The sequence below is a fragment of the Microcebus murinus genome, chromosome 6 (genome assembly GCF_040939455.1).
Source record: "Microcebus murinus isolate Inina chromosome 6, M.murinus_Inina_mat1.0, whole genome shotgun sequence".
In the NCBI taxonomy this organism is placed as follows: domain Eukaryota; kingdom Metazoa; phylum Chordata; class Mammalia; order Primates; family Cheirogaleidae; genus Microcebus; species Microcebus murinus.
The window spans coordinates 4,098,751-4,119,004 of record NC_134109.1 but is presented as its reverse complement, the minus strand read 5'-3'; the positions used below and the strand labels follow the sequence as shown (position 1 = coordinate 4,119,004).

The window sequence follows — 20,254 nt, the reverse complement described above, 5'->3', positions numbered from 1 at the left end:
CTGAGTTTTAGGAGTTCTCTGTATATTCTGGATATTAATCCCTTAGCACTATGGTCCCTAACCCCCACACTGCAGACCGGTATGGGTCAGTGGCCTGTTAGGAACTGGGCCACACAGCAGAGGTGTGTGTGGGGGGTGCTATCCAGCGAGCAAGCAAAGCCTCATGTGTATTTACAGCCGCTCCCCATCTCACTGCATAAGCTCCACCACCTGTCAGATCAGCAGAGGCATTAGATTCTTAAGGAGTGCGAACCCTACTGTAAACTGCACATGCGAGGGATCTAGTAATAGGTTGCACTCCTTAGGAGAATCTAATGCCTGATGATCTGAGGTGGAACTGAAGTGGTGATGCCAGCATTGGGGAGCAGCGGCAAATACAGATTATCATTAGCAGAGAGGACTGACTGCACAATAAACGTAACGTGCTTGATCATCCCCAAACCATTCCCCATTGCTCCCCTCACCCAGGGAAAAATTGTCTTCCATGAAACCAGTCTCCGGTGCCAAAAAGGTTGAGGACCACTGTCCTAGCAGACAGATGGTTTGCAAATATTTTCTCCTATTCGATGAGTTGTCTTTTGACTCTATTGTTAGTGGCTATTTTTTTTTTTTTTTTTTGAGACAGAGTCTCGCTTTGTTGCCCAGGCTAGAGTGAGTGCCGTGGCGTCAGCCTAGCTTACAGCAACCTCAAACTCCTGGGCTCAAGCAATCCTACTACCTCAGCCTCCCGAGTAGCTGGGACTACAGGCATGCACCACCATGCCTGGCTAATTTTTTCTATATATATTAGTTAGCCAATGCATTTCTTTCTATTTATAGTAGAGACGGGGGTCTCGCTCTTGCTCAGGCTGGTTTTGAACTCCTGACCTCAAGCAATCTGCCTGCCTTGGCCTCCCAGAGTGCTAGGATTACAGGCATGAGCCAACACGCCCGGCCAACCATTAGTGGCTTTTGAAGCAAAAAATTTTAAAATTCCATGAAGTCCAGTTTGTGTATTTTTTTCCTTTTGTTTCCTGTGCCTTTGGTGTCATGTCAAGAAATCATTGCCAAATCCAATCTTGTGAATCTTTTGCCCTAGGTTTCCTTCTAAGAGTTTTATGGTTTTGGGTCTCACATTTAGGTCTTTGATAAATTTTAAGTTCTTTTTTTTTTTTTTTTTGAGACAGAGTCTCGCTTTGTTGCCCAGGCTAGAGTGAGTGCCGTGGCATCAGCCTAGCTCACAGCAACCTCAAACTCCTGGGCTCAAGCGATCCTTCTGCCTCAGCCTCCCGAGTAGCTGGGACTACAGGCATGCGCCACCATGCCCGGCTAATTTTTTTTTTCTATATATATTAGTTGGCCAATTAATTTCTTTCTATTTATAGTAGAGACGGGGTCTTGCTCTTGCTCAGGCTGGTTTCAAACTCCTGACCTGGAGCAATCTGCCTGCCTCGGCCTCCCAGAGTGCTAGGATTACAGACGTGAGCCACCGCACCCGGCCCCAACTTTATTCTTTTGCATGTGTATATCCAGTTCTCCCATTGTCGTATGTTAAAAACACTGTCCCTTCCCCATTGAATGGTCTTGGCTCTCTTATCAAAAATCATTTGACCATATATGTAAGGGTTTATTTCTGAGTTCCTTTTTCCGTTTTGGTGTTCTGTGTATTTTTATGTCAATATCTCATTCTTTTATTACTGTAGCTTTGTAGTAAGTTTTGAAATCAGAAAGTGTGAGATCTATAGCTTTATTCTTTTCAAAATTGTTTTGGCTATTTGTGATCCCTAGAGATTTCATATGAATTTTAGGATGGGTTTTTCTATTTCTGCAGAAAACTTTATTGGGATTTTGATAGCAATTGCATTGAATTTGCAGATCGCTTTGGATAGTATGTATATCTTAATATTAAGTCTTACAATCTTTGAACTTAGGATGTATTTCCATTTATTTATGTCTTCTTTAATTTTTTTCAGCAACGTTTTGTGGTTTTCATTTTATATGTCTTTCACCTCCTTGGTTAATTCCTAAGTAGTTTATTCTTTTTGATGCAATTTTAAGTGGAATTCTTTTTTTTTTTTTTTTTTTTTTTAGACAGAGTCTCACTTATTGCTCAGGCTAGAGTGAGTGCCGTGGCATCAGCCTAGCTCAAAGCAACCTCAATCTCCTGGGCTTAAGTGATCCTACTGCCTCAGCCTCCCAAGTAGCTGGGACTACGAGCATGCGGCACTGTGCCCGGCTAATTTTTTCTTTATATATTAGTTGGCCAGTTAATTTCTATTTATAGTAGAGACGAGGTCTCGCTCTTGCTCAGGCTGGTTTTGAACTCCTGACCTTGAGCAATCCGCCTGCCCGGCCTGGAATTCTTTTCTTAATGTCTTTTTCAGATTGTTCATTATTAGTGTTTAAAAGTGCAAATGAGTTTTGTGTATTTACTTCATATGCTGCTGTTTTGCTGAGCTTATTTATTAGTGTCTAACAGTTTGGTTTTTTTTGGTGGAATCTTTGTTCTCAACATATAAGATCATATCATCTGCAAATAGAGATATTGAATAATTTTACTTCCTCCTTTCCAGTTTGGATGCCTTTTATTTCTTTTTCTTGCCTAAGCACTCTAGCTAAAACTTCTAGCACTACGTTGAATGGAAGTGATGAATGCAGGCATCTTCGTCTTGTTCCTGATCTTACAGGAAAAGCTTTCTCAGTCTTTCACCATTGAGTATGATGTTTTTTCATATATGCTTTTTATTATGTTGAGGTAATTTCCTTCTATTTCTAGTTTGTTGAGTATTTTTATCATGAAAAGGTGTTGAATTTTGTCAGTGCTTTTTCTGCATCAACTGAGGTGATCATAATGGTTTTTTTCCTTCATTCTGTGAATGTGGTGTATTACACTGATAGATTTTCGTATATTGAACCATCTTCAAATCCCACTTGATCACAACATACAATACTGTTAATATGTTGCTGTTGTTGAGGATTTCTGTGTCAGTGTTCATCAAAGAAATTGGCCTGTAGTTTTCTTTTCTTGTAATGGCTTTGGTATCAGGGTAATGTTGACCTTATAGAATGAGTTAGGGAGTATTCCCTCCTCTTTAATTTTTTTGAAAAGTTTGAGAAGTATTAGTGTTAGTTCTTCTTTAAATGCTTGATAGAATTCACCAGTGAAGCCATCAGGTCCAAGGCTTTTTTTGGTTAGAGATTTTTTTATTACTGATTCAATCTCCTTACTATTTATGGGGCTATTCAGATTTTCTATTTCTTTGTGATTTAATCTTGGTAGGTTTTGGCTATCTGGGAATTTGTCCATTTCATCTAGGTTATCCAATTTGTTATTGTAAAATTATTTATAGTATTCCATTATAATTATTTTTCTATAGAATTCATAGTAGTGTCCCCATTTTCACTTCTGATTTTAGAAATTTGAGTCTTCTCTCTTTTTTCCTTACCTCACATAGCTAAAGTTTTGTTGATCTTTACCACATCAAAATTTATTTAGGAATTTTAGCATATCAAACATGTGTGATGTTTATGCACCATATGGTATAGATAAATTATTTTTTTTTTTTTTTTTTTTTTTTTGAGACAGAGTCTCACTTTGTTGTCCAGGCTAGAGTGAGTGCCGTGGCGTCAGCCTAGCTCACAGCAACCTCAAACTCCTGGGCTCAAGCGATCCTCCTGCCTCAGCCTCCCGAGTAGCTGGGACTACAGGCATGCGCCACCATGCCCGGCTAATTTTTTATATATATCAGTTGGCCAATTAATTTCTTTCTATTTTATAGTAGAGACGGGGTCTCGCTCTTGCTCAGGCTGGTTTTGAACTCCTGACCTTGAGCAATCCGCCCGCCTCGGCCTCCCAAGAGCTAGGATTACAGGCGTGAGCCACAGCGCCCGGCCGATAAATTATTTTTTAAATGGCAGCTAGATCACTTTAACAAATGGCAGGTCTCTGTAGTTTCCCTCCTCCTTCCTTTTCCTTTGACTTGCACTGGCTGATATTTTTTTGTGTCTGTGTTTTGGCTAGATAATTGTAGTGAGAGTACAGGTTGAGTATCCCTTATCCAAAATGTTTGTGACAGAAGTATTTCAGATTTTAGAATATTTGCATTTTACTCATCAAGTATCCCAAATCTGAAATTCAAAATGCTCCAATGAGCATTTCCTTTGAGAGTCATGTTAGTGCTCAAAAAGTTTCAGATTTTGGATTTTTTGATTTGGGATATTCAACCTTAATTTGTAGTTCTTTTTGAAGTGTTAAATAGAGAAACCAGCATTGGAATCAATGCGATTCCTTTTTTTTTTTTTTTTTTTTTTTTAAGAGACAGAGTCTTGCTGTGTATCCCAGGCTAGTCTTGAACTCCTGGGCTCAAGTGAACCTTCTGCCTCAGCCTCTCAAGTAGGGGACTATAGGCACTAGCCACTGTGTCCAGTCCCAGTGTGATTCCTTGATGGGAGTTTGTAACTTTAGTGAGTTGGAAGATGTAAAAAAGGAGTGCTTGCCTGCTCTGGCGCCCTCGTTCTCCACTGTGGGGTAGGGGTTCCTGAGGGAGGGGTGAGGCTGGTGGCTACTTTGGCTTACAGATTGGCACCTTGGAGCTAATACTTGAACTAATACTCTCTGGCCCTAGGAGATCTATATTGAGGTCTAGTTGTAGAACTACAGGGACAACCCTGTGTTAGGATTCAAAAATATTATCTTGCCTTTAGCATTGGCCTCAATAAGAATAACAACAACGACAACAATAATACCATTTATTGCGTGCTTACTTTGGGCAAGCCCTTTGTGTGAGGAGTATCACAAAAATTTTCTTAGTGCTATGAGAGCCCTGAAAGATAGGTACAATAGTTCCTTCTTAAGATGAGGCAAGTAAGGCTCAGAGGGGATAACTGACCCATCCCAGGTCATGGCATGTCCAGCGGAAATTAGTTCCAGTTATTCTGACTTCAAAGCCCACACTGTAGACCAGGCTGCTGCTGCTTTTTTTTTTTTTTTGGAGACAGAGTCTCGCTCTGTTGCCTGGCTACAGTGCTGTGGCATCAGCCTAGCTCACAGCAACCTCAAACTCCTGGGCTGAGGCGATCCTCCTGCCTCAGCCTCCCAAGTAGCTGGGACTACAGGAATGCACCACCATGCCTGGCTAACTTTTTCTATATATTTTAAGTTTTCCAGCTAATTTCTTTCGATTTTTTAGTAGAGACGGGGTCTCGCTCTTGCTCAGGCTGGTCTTGAACTCCTGAGCTCAAACAATCCACTCGCCTTGGCTTCCCAGAGTGATAGGATTACAGGTGTGAGCCACTGCGCCTGGCCCAGGCTGCTTCTTTTAGGAGGTTCTATACCTCTTATGGCTGCTAATACTCCAACTTTTGGAAAACCATTCTACTTTTCTTAAGTTTTATTAGGGTCAGGGTGATCCAGGAGACCATAATATGCCTCCTCAAAATATGAAGGCTTGTTGAGCCAAGACAATTAAGAAGCAGATAAAAGAAAGCTCTCTGCCCTCCTTCTATCCTAAAAGCAGGACATAGATTTATAAAGACAAACAGTGTCCTGCCCCTCTCTCTACCAGGAGAACAAAAGTTAACCACTGAAGGCAGCTCTAGACCTTTGTCAGCCTAGAGACGATAGCAGAGGAAACTACATTAATTTGACTAACCAACTTTATCTGCCAGCTATTTGCCGTCTCCCAAGTTGCCCTCCAGTAGAGACTGAAAGTCCTTTTCATTCATCTTGTCACTTCTCTAAAAATGTACTGTCCTTTGCTAAAAATGCTGTATAAGCTACAATTCAAAACCACCTCTTTAAGAACTATTCATTCTTCAGATATGTCTCACGTATATATGAAATATACATGTTAATAAACTTCTGTTTGTTTTTCTCTTGTTAGTCTGTCTAAAAACCTAAAGGGGTTATTATTTTTCCCCTACAGCGACCATGTAGCTTATCATCCTGGACATTTTGAGAGTGAAAGGGGCATTATTAATGATCATAAAGGACAACAAGAATACCTAGGACTGTCTTAGACAAATCAGATGACCAGGCTGACTGGCACTTTCCACTTCCTTCAGTCATGAAATCCTATATCACAGCAAAAGCAACTTCTAGATATTTGACTTCCTGAATACAGACACCTGGCCTCGGGAATGGTGGCTGCCCTGAGCTCTCTCCTCCCTCCCGCCTGCTGGGGTGGGGAGGGACAGGCAGATCTGTGTCTCTCCCTCCCTTCCCGAGGGCCATGTGGCACTTAAAGTCACAGATGACCTGCCATTCCTCCAAAAGCTTCATGGTAATGAAGATTCAGAGGGAAAGCTCTTTTTAAGAGTTAAGGGGACACACTTAGTGCTAGCTGCGTGCTTTCTCTGTGTTTGCTCATCTGACCCTCCATCTGTCCTGGGATGTGTACGTGTTATTGTTCCTATTTTCAGAAGAGGGAATTGGCATGGAATGAGGAAATCACTGGGCAGTGTCAGATCCAGGATTCTCTTCAAAAAGCCAAGCACATCCACAGACACAGGAGTAGATTAGTGGCTGCCAGGGCCTCTGAGGAGGCTGGAATGAGGAGTGACTGCTAATGGGTATGGTTTCTTTGCGAGGTGATAAAAACGTTTGGAAATAGATAGTGGTGATGGTTACACAACCTGTGAATATATCAAATCCACTGAATTGTATGCTTTCAAAGGATGAATTTTATGGTGTTTAAAATATATCCAATAAAAATAATTTAAAAAACTTAAAAGTCATGTATAAATTATGAATTAGAAACAAAATTCAGGTCAATTTTTAAGATGACAATCACATCAGAAGAGCTTCTGTTTCATTTTGGTCAACACCGCAGGGTTACAGTTTGGCAGCCCAGGCTGGCTATTACTATGTCTAATATTCATCCAGCGTCGTAAGGGGATATTTTGTTGGGAAAGTTTAAGATGCATTGATTATAGTTAATATGTCTTGATTATGTAAAGAAGAGATAATTTAGTAAGTTCCTTGTTTTCAACTTGACTTTTTTCTGCTTTAAGGTTTTCAAGTCGATATACAGAGCATGATTTTACTTTATTTTATTTATTTTTGGGTGTGCAACACTATCTAGAATGGCCAGTCTGTAGAAGTTGAAGAGGCATTGGTGTCTGAACCAGAAAATGAAAGTCCTTCTGCTCTTTGGGAATCAGAGAGACACCTGGGACCTGGAAGTGGATACTCCGAGACGCCTGCAGAGTCCAGCACCGGAGGAGTGGCTCAGCCCCACAGGAACCCTGCTGTGGCAGAGGGACAGAGCACATCCAAGGGCAAAGCCAGGCTCCAGGAGGTATGTCGCTCTTACAACCCTGTGTTTGAAACCTGTTTCGCTGGCATAGTATGTGGCAATTCACTACTGGCCCTCTGAATTTAAAAGTAAAATACCCAGATCAACTAAACAGTTCACTTGAAAGATAATTGGATAAAGTAAGTAATAAATTCAAGGACAGTATTATCTGAAATAATTCACAGGTTTACCTGATGATCGGCTCTTCACTGTAGCTCTAGGAGCTGCTTTACTTTATAAGTTTCGGATTAGCTGTAACCTGTGTTTACATGGAAGCACTTCAGAAAACAATGGAAATGGTTGAATTTAATTGGGTTGACTTGGAAAAGTAGAACCATAAATTTACCCAAATTCTCTTTGACTAGAATATATTTATTTACCTGGTAATGGCCAAGCAAATATCTTAAAGAAAAGAAGCGGAAAATGTAGCAAGAGAGAACATGAGATAAGTTAGTGAGACCACTGGCTCCCAGAAAGAGTGGCTGTTAGGGGGCCCAGGGCCTCAACTCCTGTATAGAAAGGGAAGAAGTGGTGGTTTTCAGAGAGGAAGTGGGTTTCCTAGAAAGTCTCCTGGGGCAAATGTAATGTTACTTGTTCTAGTAGCAAATTTAAACCCTGGTGAGTTAGCTTTACTCCCATTTGGGCTTGTATTGTGATAATCCTGGATGACTAATATTTAGAAGTAGAAGGTAAGGTAGTCTTCGACTTGATTCATTCATTAGCATTCAACATAGCCACCATTTATTGAGCATTTTCTGCATAGCAATTCAACTCCACCAAATCCTGATGCCAACATACTACAAGCTTCCAGTGGCCTCATTTCATTTATTTCATAATAGTTATTTTCCCATTATAGTAGATGAGTAACCTGAAATTCAGAGAGGCTAAATAACTTGTACAAGGTTGTCCTGAAGGTAGATGACAGATCCAGAGTTTGAGTCCAGGCTGTTTGGTGTTTGAGAGCATGTCTGAGATAGGGTGTCTGAGTGAGGCCTGGGCTGGTCTGTACATCAGTGACTCTGATATGATGACACTATCAATTTGATTTACAATGTCCTGTTGGTCCCACAGAGAATTGGAGGACCATTATCTGAGATAATTCACAGGTTTTGCCTGTTTAAAATGACCATAGGGCCTTTGGTGTAGCTCCAAAAGCTGCTTACCTTTATAAGTTTTGGAATCATTATAGCCTGTGTTTATATGGAAGCAGTTTTGAAAACCATAGAAATTGCTTTCTATGGTTTTCTAACTGGAAATGGTTTCCAGGGCCATTCTCAATTCTTGTAAATGAGAATTTCCCCAGAAATGGACATTAGTTTATACATTTACTGGTTGATGGTGGTGCTGATCTCTAAAAAAAAAAAAAAAGAATAAATAAAAAAAAAATATATACATTTACTGGGTATAAGTATCAGGCCCTGTTCTGAGTATGGAGGGGACAATGTGCACAAAGTGGACACAGGCCCTGCTCTTGGTGGGGAGGAAGGTGACAGTCAGACCAGTCAGTTGACAGAAGTGTCCGGGGAGTGTGAGCATTAAACAGAAGATTGAGGAGCTGCCCTGTCTGCTGTCATTAAGCTCACCCGGAGTTTAGCCCAGGTCATGACGAGGTAATACCCTACATTTTGACCTTCCTGCACTTCCTCTAGAGTTGAAATCAGCTAGCCATTTCTTTCTAAAGGTTTTTGAAAGTCAAACTTTTTTTGTTTGTTTGTTTTTTGGAGACAAGGCCTTGCTCTGTTGCCCATGCTGGAGCGCAGTGGCACGATCATAGCTCACTGCAGCCTTAAACTCCTGACTCAAGTGATCCTTCTGCCTCAGCCTCCCAGAGTGCTGGGACTACTGGCATGAGCCACTGTACCCGGCTGTAATTAAATATTTTTGTCTACAAATGAAAAGATTTTCCTTTAGTTTTTCTGCCTGTTTGATGAGCATCTGTAGCCCTCTGCTGAACCCCTTCCAGTCTTTTGCAGCTCCTAATTAATCTGTCTTCCTAAGCCCCAATCTTGTGACCTGGCTGAAACTCAAGAGACTTTGTTCCAGAACTTCCTTGGCTTCCTCCTCACTCTACTACTTCCTTGGGGCTTTTATTCATCCTTCTGGTTTCTCAAACCTTCTACCCTCTGTAGACTCCCATGTCTCTACTTCCTGTTTAGACCTCTCTGGATTCTCAAATCTCTTAATTGAAACATCGTCACCCGGCTGTCCTGTGAACCCCTCCAACTTCCATGTCTCTTGTCTGAGCGAGGCCACAAGCTGTCTTCCTGTCCACCTACTCCTGCCTTGTCAAGGGCCACTTCATCTGCTGGGGACTCCAGTTGGGAACCCAGAGCCATTCTTGACTCTTTCTCCTTCACTCACCCCTCCCCGTGTCCTGTGGTCACTAAGCCCCGAGGATTGTGCCCTCCTCACATCTCCCTCCTGCCCACACCCCTGTCCTCATCTGGGTCCTGCCTGTGCTTTGCCAGTAGTCTCCTGCCTGCCTCTGTCCTGTTCTCTGCCCCATCCCAGGGGCCTGCCTAAAACCTCCCTCCACACCTACCTATAGAAAGAAATCCAAAGCCCTCAGCCCCTCCCAGGCTAGGACTGTGCTGCGCTTTCAGACCTCCTGGCCTGCCAGCCCTAGTTGCTGCCGTCCTCCCTGCTCGAGAGCCCCTGGCACACACAGTGGTTCCTTTGCTGGGTGCCTAGGTCATGTGGCACAGCCTCTGGTGGTGTAGCTTCCTGACTTGTTTGCATTTCTGTCTCACAGTGGTCAGTGAGCCCAGGAGGGCAGGGCACACGTTTCCTCATCACTCTGTCCTTGTCCCAGGGCCAGTACCCAGGACAGTGCTCAGAGCTTGTCTGTGGGGACTCAAACTTTGAACCCAGAATGGATCACAGCACTTTGTTAATGGGCAAACAAGTGAGATATTCAATAAAGCAGAATGTTTCTAGGTTAGAGTTGCCTAGTTGCTGAGTTTGGCAGAACTTTCCTTTATATTCCGTGTTGCACCAGCTTGTTGCTATTGGGAAATTCTCTCAGGGCTTTCAAAGGTGTCAAACGCTTTCTTTCTTCCGGAGTCTTTGAGGAGCCACTGAAGGGGGAGGAACCGTGTGAGCGTATGTGTGCTTGTGTGTGCGCGTGCACGCTGGCGTGTGGGCAAGGGGGCGGGGACAGCTGAGTTAGAGTCCCAACTCCTTGGACTCCATTTGCTGTTCTCTTCTTGCTCCGCTGCACCTTTATGGCGGTAGTGGGCGTTTATATTTGCATTTCTTTTCATTCATTTTCAAATCTCATAATATTTTAGGATAGAAGGTAGTGGGAAAGGCAGGAAAGGCAAAGTAGTAGTGGAAGGCAGAGGGGGACACGGAAGTGGTGAAGAGGATTAACCTGGAGTCAAGGAACAGAGCTCCGGAGGACATGACAGAGTGAGTTCTTGATAATTGCCTTCAGTGGGGAAATTGAAGGCCTGGATGATACTTTTAAAAAGCTAGAGTTTCTGAGTATGGCTACCGTGGAACTAAGTTCACTTGCCTGGCTTCCCAGCTTAAATAAACTTCAAAAATCAGGGCTTAGTGATAATATGATTTCTGGAGGCTTGGAAGTCCTGGCAGAGAAATGTCCAAATCTTAGTTTCCTAAATCTGAGTGGAAACAAAATCAAAGATCTTAGTGCAGTAGAAGCTATGCCAAATCTTAAAAATTTTAAAAGTCTTGCCTTGTTTAACTATGAGATCACAAACCTGGAAGATTTGTAGAGAAAGTACTTTAGAACTGCTGCATACCCGGGAACGGGGGACCACCAGGTTGCCTAAGGAGGGGTGAACCGGCCCAGGTCGGAAACGGAGCAGGTCAAAACTCCCGTGCTGATCAGTAGTGGGATCGCGCCTGTGAATAGCCACTGCACTCCAGCCTGGGCAACATAGCGAGACCCCGTCTCTAAAAAAAAAAAAAAGAACTGCTGCAGAAAATCATACTTAGATGGATTTAATCAGAGGATAAGGAAGCACCAGACTTGGAGGAGGAGGAGGATGGAGATGAAGATGATGAAGATGAAGTGATGATGGTCCACCTGAAGGTTATGAGGAAGAGGAGGAGGAAGATGAAGCAGGCTCAGAATTGAGAGAGGCAGAAGAAGTGGGCCTCTCATATTTAATGAAAGAAGAAATTCAGGATGAAGAAGATGATGACTATGCTGAAGAAGGGGGAGAAGAGGAAGAAGAAAGTCTTTGAGGGGAGAAGAGGTAGTGAGATGATGAAATGATGGAGAGGAAGAAGATGACCAAATTCCCTAATGTTCCTGGGTGTGTAGTAGAGTGATCACATCTGCTTTGTTTCTTCATGTACGACAGCTGTCCCCACAGAAGATATGTGTAGGCTGGGCGCTGTGGCTCACGCCTGTAATCCTAGCTCTTGGGAGGCCGAGGCGGGCGGATTGCTCAAAGTCAGGAGTTCAAAACCAGCCTGAGCAAGAGCGAGACCCCGTCTCTACTATAAATAGAAAGAAATTAATTGGCCAACTGATATATATATAAAAAAAAAAATTAGCCGGGCATGGTGGCGCATGCCTGTAGTCCCAGCTACCCGGGAGGCTGAGGCAGCAGGATCACTCGAGCCCAGGAGTCTGAGGTTGCTGTGAGCTAGGCTGATGCCACGGCACTCACTCTAGCCTGGGCAACAAAGTGAGACTCTGTCTCAAAAAAAAAAAAAAAAAAAAGATATGTGTAACTTTTTATAGGAAAAGTATGGTTTTAGTATACTATTTTTGCCTTATCATTTCAAATAAGATTTACTAGTCTGTTAATGATCCTATCATATGTAGGAAAACTTTTCATTGACCCCCTAGCAATTCCCTAGCAATTTATTTATTGCAGAATCTTAATTTTTCTAATTCAAGCTCACTGTATTAGTCATTTTTAGCCATAATTAAAACATGATCACTTTTACACAGGTGTTGTATGGTGCATTTCGTTCCTAAGGTTTTTTGTTTGTTTTTGGAGGCAGAGTCTCGCTCTATCACCCCGCTAGAGTACAGTGGCATCATCGTAGTTCACTGCAACCTCAAACTCCTGGGCTCAAGCGAGCCTCCTGCCTCTGTCTCCCAAGTAGCTGAGACTACAGGTATATGCCACCATGCCCAGCTAATTTTTCTATTTTTTGTAGAGATGGGGTCTTGCTCTTGCTCAGGCTGGTCTCAAACTCCTGAGCTCAGGTGATTCCCCTGCCTTAGCCTCCCAGAGTGCTAGGATTACAGGTGTGAGCCACTGTGCCCGGCCTCACTCATAAGGTTTTAAAGTTATTTACAAATTTAACTGAAATTACAGTCAGCTATAACATGAAATGACAATAGTCTCTTGAATGATAAGTTGATTATTTTTTTAGAGGTGATCCAGAGATCTTTAGTTTGAAGGCAATGACTTTTTTTTTAGTAAGAGTATTGGGTGCTTCTTTTGTCACATGAGTAACTTGGAAAGTACAAACAGAATAGTAAAGGTTCTATTCAGTAATATAGTTCATGGATTTTGTGGTGACTGGTAAGATTTTCTTTTTGAAGGAAAAATTGTTTATACTAGGTCTCGAGACACGAAGGTGAGCCCTTTCTTCAGGTTGCAGATCAGGACAAGCCAACAGTTTGTTTTGTTTTGTTTTTGTCTTGGGGTGTGCATTCTTTTTCTTCTCAGTAATTCCTTTATGATCACCTTCCCTTCTTGTTTCACTCCCTTCCCTCTATCTCAAAAGAAACTTGGGGAAACTTGTGGATACCTAGGAAAATCTTCAGTCTTACACCTAAACCACCTTTTCAGATCTGTCTGAGTTTCAAATAAGTGAAATGAAAAAAATTGAGTATTTTCTGAGCTACAAATGTTAACAGTACAGTTTTATGCAACAAGCTCTGCTTACTGTAAATCTTTCTTGGTTGACATCTAAGACTGTTTTAGTAGGATGAAAAAAGCAAAGCAGGAGGGGTTTTGGAATCAGCATTGGTGTTCCTCCAAAGTCAGAACAATTGCCTGTTGATAATTAATAAGTCATTCAAGTCAAATTTTTAAGTTGGCTTCTCAGATGATTTGGATACCACTCTGCAAAGTATTTCTAATTTTCCCATGTAGAACCTTTAATTATGCCTATAGTTTTAAAGCATTACCAGCAATAGCATTTAATTGGAATATATTAGGCAGTAGGAAAAATACTTGAAACTAAATTGGTATTAAAATTAAAATTTGTTTTCAAGTGGATGTCCATTAAGAATAGAAAAATATTTGGGATAAGTGTGTGTGTGTTTCCTTATATGGCTATTAAATGAAATGTGATGAGTAGACGAGTGTATCTCATTTTTGTCATGGAGACTCCATGTTCAAGGTGAATGTATTTTTAGTCTTGGCTATCTAAAATTTTTTTACTTTGTTTGGAATATTTGTAAACTTTTTAAAAGGTAGTATCAGCAAATTATTAATAATTGAAATTATGCTTTTATACTGGGACACATTTAAATTAATGAGTATAGTACTGCTGCTGCTGCTGCTTTTTTAGTTTAAAATGTCTGACTTGGCATTTTAAAGTAAAAATTATGAAGATATTTGTGGAGAAACTAAAAAAGTCACACAACTGACTAAAATAAAACATTTAGGATGAGTTTAGTAGGAGGGGGATTGGGATCTCCAAAATACTAGCATTTGTCTTCTGAAATTAATAAAATAGAAATGCCCTGTTCTATTAATAGCCCCCAAGAATTCTTGTTGCATATATACTCTTCCAGACTATAAAATACTTATTATTTTTTTTTTTTTTTAAATTTTTTTTTTTTTTTTTTGAGACAGAGTCTCACTTTGTTGCCCAGGCTAGAGTGAGTGCCGTGGCGTCAGCCTAGCTCACAGCAACCTCAAACTCCTGGGCTCCAGTGATCCTTCTGCCTCAGCCTCCCGGGTAGCTGGGACTACAGGCATGCGCCACCATGCCCGGCTAATTTTTTATATATATATCAGTTGGCCAATTAATTTCTTTCTATTTATAGTAGAGACGGGGTCTCGCTCTTGCTCAGGCTGGTTTTGAACTCCTGACCTTGAGCAATCCGCCCGCCTCGGCCTCCCAAGAGCTAGGATTACAGGCGTGAGCCACAGCGCCCGGCCTAAAATACTTATTTTTAAAATGAAATCTATATATTGACTTTCTTATCAGTCATCTTATTGTACAATCAAAAGTAGAGTTCTTTAATTTGAAAACAACACTTAGATCCTCCTGATAACTTTGAAGACTTATTTATAATAGCTTTGGGGGTGGTATTTTCGTGCAAATAAGGGTGGCTCTTACATTTGTAGAAGGTTTTGGTCCTTTTTTAATGCTCTTTGTATGGCAGTATGTATATAGTGTGTTAAGTTCCTTAAGAATCTGTCCTTAAAAACTTTGAAGTTAATACTCATGCAACTGTGTTTTGAGTAAAGCCATGACAGTGTTAAAAACAAACAAATAAAATGTAGTACTCTTAATTATTATTTTATTGTTTCTGACTGCTCCTTGTGTTTTCTGTGAACTGCTGTAACCTAAAGTTTTTGAAACTGAATTGCTTCCAATAAACTGAAGATTTGTTACAGTGATTTTTAGAAAATGCTTTCTTCCGGCAGTTTCTGCAGCAGTGTGACCGGGAGGACCTGGTAGAGTTGGCTCTGCCTCGGCTGGCTCAGGCTGTGACTGTGTATGAATTTCTCCTGATGAAGGTGAGTCCTCTCAGTTTGCAAGTGATAGAGGGGCTGACCTGAAGTTCTTTAGAAAGGCATCTTTTGTATTTATTTTAGAAAGAGCCAAGCCGTTTGGAATCATTTCCCTTCTCCAGGATGGAGCTGAAGTGAGGTGCCCGTGTAGCTGGGGCTCATCCGCTACCTTGACTGTTTTCATAGGCGTGGGAGGAGCCCTGCCTGGCACCCGCCCGCCCTGGCTGGCCGCCTCTATGCAGGCTCTGCTCCCTCTGTGCCCACGCCGCACCCAGGCCACCAGCCCCTCACTGCCCATGGATGGCAGAGCCACCCTCAGGGCCTGTCAGCCTTCTCTTCCTGCTGCCTTGGCAGCCCTGGCCGTGGAGCTCACCCTCGCCACGCCCTCTGTCACTGTCACCTGGGGTTGTTTCTTGACCTGTTCCCCAGGCCCATTCTGGCCTCTTGGGCTGTGCCGGGCACACAGTAGGGACTCAACTGGGGAGCGAAGGAAGCACCCATGTTGAGGGGCAGCCAAGGGGGTGAGGAACATGTATCCTTTGTTTATTTAAATTCCTTTCTGTATTTTCCATATCACTGCCTCAGGCTTAAACGTTTTTTTTTTTAATCTTTATCTTCATGAAGGTTGAAAAAGGCCATCTAGCAAAGCCTTTTTTCCCAGCTGTATATAAGGAATTTGAAGAGTTGCATAGAATGGTTAAGAAAATGTGTCAAGATTATCTCAGTACTTCTGGTCCATGTCCTCAGGAGCCCCTGGAAATAAACAATAATAAGGTAATGATCTCACATGGCAAAACGAGTTTTGCTCTTGGAGTTAGCCAAAAGGAGGCCCGTGAACGAACGAATGCTTTTATAATGACATCTTCACAGTTAACCTCTTTTTAACTTTTTCCCATCACGTGAAGTTTTTGGTTATTTATTTATTTATTTTTAGCCTTTCCTCTTCAGAAGTTATTTTCTTAAAGCAATAAATGCTTTTTGGAAAACTCAGAAATACAGATAAGCTAAAAGAAAATTGAAAGCCATAATCCTCCTGCTTACTGCTGACCACAGTTAATACCTTTGTTTTCTTCTTTATGTAGATTTTTGGGGATTGGTTACACAGGGGCCAGTAGTTATCATTTGTGGTCATTTTGATTTAATTCTCATTTCAATGTCATTGTCATTATCAAATGGCTTCTAGCTATATTGCGGTCTTGAGAAAAATAAGCTTTGAACTGAAGCAGTTTTGCTTGTTTTGGATAAAACTCTGTGTTGGGCACAGCATGCACCACGTGATCTGATTACCCCGTGGCCTTTCACAGTCACCAGTGGCATGGGGGACTCAGGTTCTGGCCCCGCCATCTGTACGGGTGAGTACTCACTGCCTCCAATGGGGTCCCTGTACCCTCTGGTCTCAGTTTCCCCTCTGTGAAAGGGGAGCACTGAATGAAATGGTCCTCTCTGGCTCTCACAATGCTGCCATGGTTTAAAATAGTCATTTGTTTATTTAAAAAGTTAAAGATGACATGTATAATGAAGAATTCTTAGAAAGGCCATGTTGCCTGTAACCACTCTTTGCATTTTATTAAACCGATGGATCTGCCTATCCATGACTGGAAGGGTTAGCATTCTATAGCATATGTTGCTGACTCTTCTGTTGCAAGGAGTCTTGGTCCACACTGTAATATAATACATACTTTTTTGGGGGGGGTTCTTGGGGAAGTTATTGGTTGTTGTTAGTTTTACACAAATCTATTATTTAATGTATTTCCTAATAAACTTGAGTATTTTTATTTTCCTAAATTCTGTATTATAAAAAGGGAATGGGCCGGGCGCTGTGGCTCACGCCTGTAATCCTAGCACTCTGGGAGGCCGAGGCGGGCGGATTGCTCAAGGTCAGGAGTTCAAAACCAGCCTGAGCAAGAGCAAGACCCCGTCTCTACTATAAATAGAAAGAAATTAATTGGCCAACTGATATATATATATAAAATTAGCCGGGCATGGTGGCGCATGTCTGTAGTCCCAGCTACCCGGGAGGCTGAGGCAGAAGGATCACTCGAGCCCAGGAGTTTGAGGTTGCTGTGAGCTAGGCTGACGCCACGGCACTCACTCTAGCCTGGGCAACAAAGCGAGACTCTGTCTCAAAAAAAAAAAAAAAAAAAAAAGGGAATGATTTTGTTTACGGAGCCCCATGTAGATGCCCCGCACAGTAGTCACCTATACGTTTTTTAAACTATTAGTTAAACAAGTGTGGGTATCTCGTGGAACACATGCTGCGCACGCCCGTCGGAACCCGTCCTTTGCGGGCAGTGCCGTCGCCGCTTTGGGGCACCGAAAGGGCTCCGTCTGTAGGAGGAGACCGTCCAGCTTGGCAGGTGCTAAACCCGCACGGCCTCCGTTTCCTACCTTTGCCTTGTTCTGCTGTCTCTGTGGCGTGCTCCCGATAACTGCCATGTGGAAATGGTAACAGCTGTCACTTACTACCTTTACACCTGGTGCTTTACATAGGCTTTTTGTGAATGGAGTCTTCACAGACTCTCTCCCAGGCAGTTGTAATTTCTTCACATGGACAGGGAAACTCGGGGAGATGGGCCGTGAGCAGAGAAGCTGGGATCCAGCTCGGCCCTCTCAGGCCCCGAGCCTCTCCCCCGGCTGGGAGGGGAGACCTGCTCATGGCACTGGCAGGGCAGTGTTTCTCAAGAGACTAGTGAGAAGTCGCTAGAGGAGGGATAACGGGCAAGAAAGTTACCTGCGTGTCAGCTAACAGCATTAAGCTTGTGACAGCAATATGGTGTTTTAAATTTTTAAAAAAGAGGCCGGGCGTAGTGGCCCACACCTGTAATCTGCACTCTGGGAGGCGGGAGGATTGCTTGCGCTCGGGAGTTTGAGGTTGCAATGAGCTGCGATGATGCCACTGCACTCTACCCAGGGTGACAGAGTGAGACTCTTATCTCAAAAATAAATAAATAAATATTTTTAAAAGACCTTTTTAGTCTCCTCTTCCAAACTGTGCTCACATAGAACCTTCCAATTTTGGTAACGATCCGTTTTATCATCAGCTGTTACATCTAACTTCATCTTCATCTTTCGCATTGTTTAGAAGGCATTTTACTGTACAAAAGAACTTCATAGGTTTATACCCAGTCATGTAATTCTCATGTGTGAACAAGCTTCTGGAAACTTGGGTCTGATTTGGGTTAAGCTGATTTCTGTTGGCCCCTTTCTTGCCAGGTTGCTGAGTCATTAGGAATTACAGAAGAATTCCTGAGGGAAAAAGAAATCCACCCAGACTGTCCATTTGAGCGTTCCAGCCGAGAGGAGCAGCCGGAGGAGGCTGGCAGACAGAAGAGGGAAAATGAGGTGGGCCTGGTCTCAGGGGTGCCAGGTGTCTGCTCACATCACATTAGTGTGGTTTGTGGTTTGTCTTCCTTTTTTTTTTTTTTTTTGAGACCAGGACTCTGTTGCCCAGGCTAGAGTGCAGTGGCATCAGCCTAGTTCACAATAACCTCAAACTCCTGGGCTCAAGCGATCCTCCTGTCTCAGCCTCCTGAGTAGCTGGGACTATAGGCATGCGCCACCATGCCCAGCTAATTTTTTCTGTATATTTTAGTTGGCCAATTAATTTCTTTCTATTGTTAGTAGAGATGGGGTCTCACTCTTGCTCAGGCTGGTTTTGAACTCCTGACCTTGAGCAATCCTCCGGCCTCAGCCTCCCAGAGTGCTAGGATTACAGGCGTGAGCCACCACTCCTGGCCCGTCTTCGTCAATTCACAACACTGTTCTCCAGGAAGAAGAGGACAGTGCTGATTGCTTGTTTCTTTCTACTCTTAGCTGATGGGGTCTTCTCTTCCCAGGCCGCAGAGGAGGGGCTGACCTCAATGAAAAGGCCCAGAAGAGAAGCCCTGCCCAGGGTCGCCACTGAGCCTCTTCCTACTGCCAGTGGAGGCTGGGAGAAGCACCAGCCCTCATGTGCTGCAACTGCCAGTGATGGTAAAACACTGTGGGGTGTGCCCTGTGGCTCAGCAGCCCTGCTGGCATGAACAGATGTGCCCAGGATTGCTGCTTTTCAGGGTTGGGTGCTCCTGTGGCTGCATTTGAGAGAACCCTCTGGTTTCTCAAGTTTTATCCCAACTTCCCAATGTTTCATCATTTCATATTCATTCCCCATGAGTCTTGAGATCTTTTCTAAAGTGTCATTAAAACGGAGACCGCCTCCAAGGGTTGCACCTAAGAGGATCCCAAGAGGTTGGGCAGAGATGAGTCCCAAAGACGCATGTGTCTGTGGCTTGGCTTCATAAGACTTGGCTCTACATTGCCAGCTGAGAGTTAACTTTTGAAAACAGATGTATTCGGCTTTTATTATGGCTCTAGCTAGACCCTACAAACTATACACCTTAAACATATGGCATTCTGAGAATAATTGTATGCCGTTGTAAAATCATATCAGGGCCACTTGATACCTTGCCTGATCCTAAGGTCTCAAACTGGAAGAGGCAATCTCCATTCTATGATGTATCACTTCCTTCCACCATAGGGGAAGGTAGATCTGTTCAGTGGGACCTTTGGAGCACAATTCCCCTCTTGTAGCTGGTCTGTGTTTCCTTTTAGAGCTTTATCCATACTGGGAAGTTAAGTGATCACTCCTGCAATTCAATTCAGTTTAACAGTTTTTCTATCTTTTTTCTTTTGTGACATGGTCTTGCTCTTTTTTTTTAGACAGAGCCTCACTCTGTTCCCCAGGCTAGAGTGCCATGGCGTCAGCCTAGCTCACAGCAACCTCAAACTCCTAGGCTCAAGCAATCTTCCTGCCTCAGCCTCCCAAGTAGCTGGAACTATAGGCATGCACCACCATGCCCAGCTAATTTTTTCTATATATATTTTAGTTGGCCAATTAGTTTCTTTCTATTTTTAGTAGAGACGGGGTCTCACTCTTGCCCAAACTGGTTTCAAACTCCTGACCTTGAGTGATCCGCCTGTCTCGGCCTCCCAGAGTGCTAGGATTACAGATGTGAGCTCCACGGGTCTTGCTCTTTTGCCTAAGCTGGAGTGCAGTGGCATCATAGCTCACTGTAGCCTCAATCTCCTGGGCCCAAGCAATCCTCCTGCCTCAGCCTCCTAAGTAGCTGGAACTACAGGCATGTGCCACCACGGCCAGCTAGTTTTTGTGTTTTTTGTAGAAATGGGGCCTCACTATTGCTCAGGCTGGTCTTGAACTCCTCGCCTCAAGCATTCCTCCTGTCTCGGCCTCCCAAAGTGCTAGGATTACAGGTTTGAGCCACCACTCTAGGCCAACAAATAGTTCTTAAGTAC

General features: G+C 43.0%; 1 protein-coding gene and 1 pseudogene across 1 annotated transcript in view; both read left to right on the top strand.

Moving 5' to 3' along the window:
* Nucleotides 1-20,254, top strand: part of ZNF839 (zinc finger protein 839) — a 34,964-nt gene that overhangs the window by 7,531 nt on the left and 7,179 nt on the right. Inside the window, exons 3-7 of the mRNA XM_012746367.3 lie at nt 7,062-7,277; nt 14,876-14,968; nt 15,587-15,736; nt 18,176-18,304; nt 18,799-18,934. Coding sequence (XP_012601821.2) covers nt 7,062-7,277; nt 14,876-14,968; nt 15,587-15,736; nt 18,176-18,304; nt 18,799-18,934 — 724 coding nt within the window. The remainder of the gene's footprint in view (nt 1-7,061; nt 7,278-14,875; nt 14,969-15,586; nt 15,737-18,175; nt 18,305-18,798; nt 18,935-20,254) is intronic.
* Nucleotides 10,699-11,967, top strand: LOC105861086 (acidic leucine-rich nuclear phosphoprotein 32 family member E-like; annotated as a pseudogene).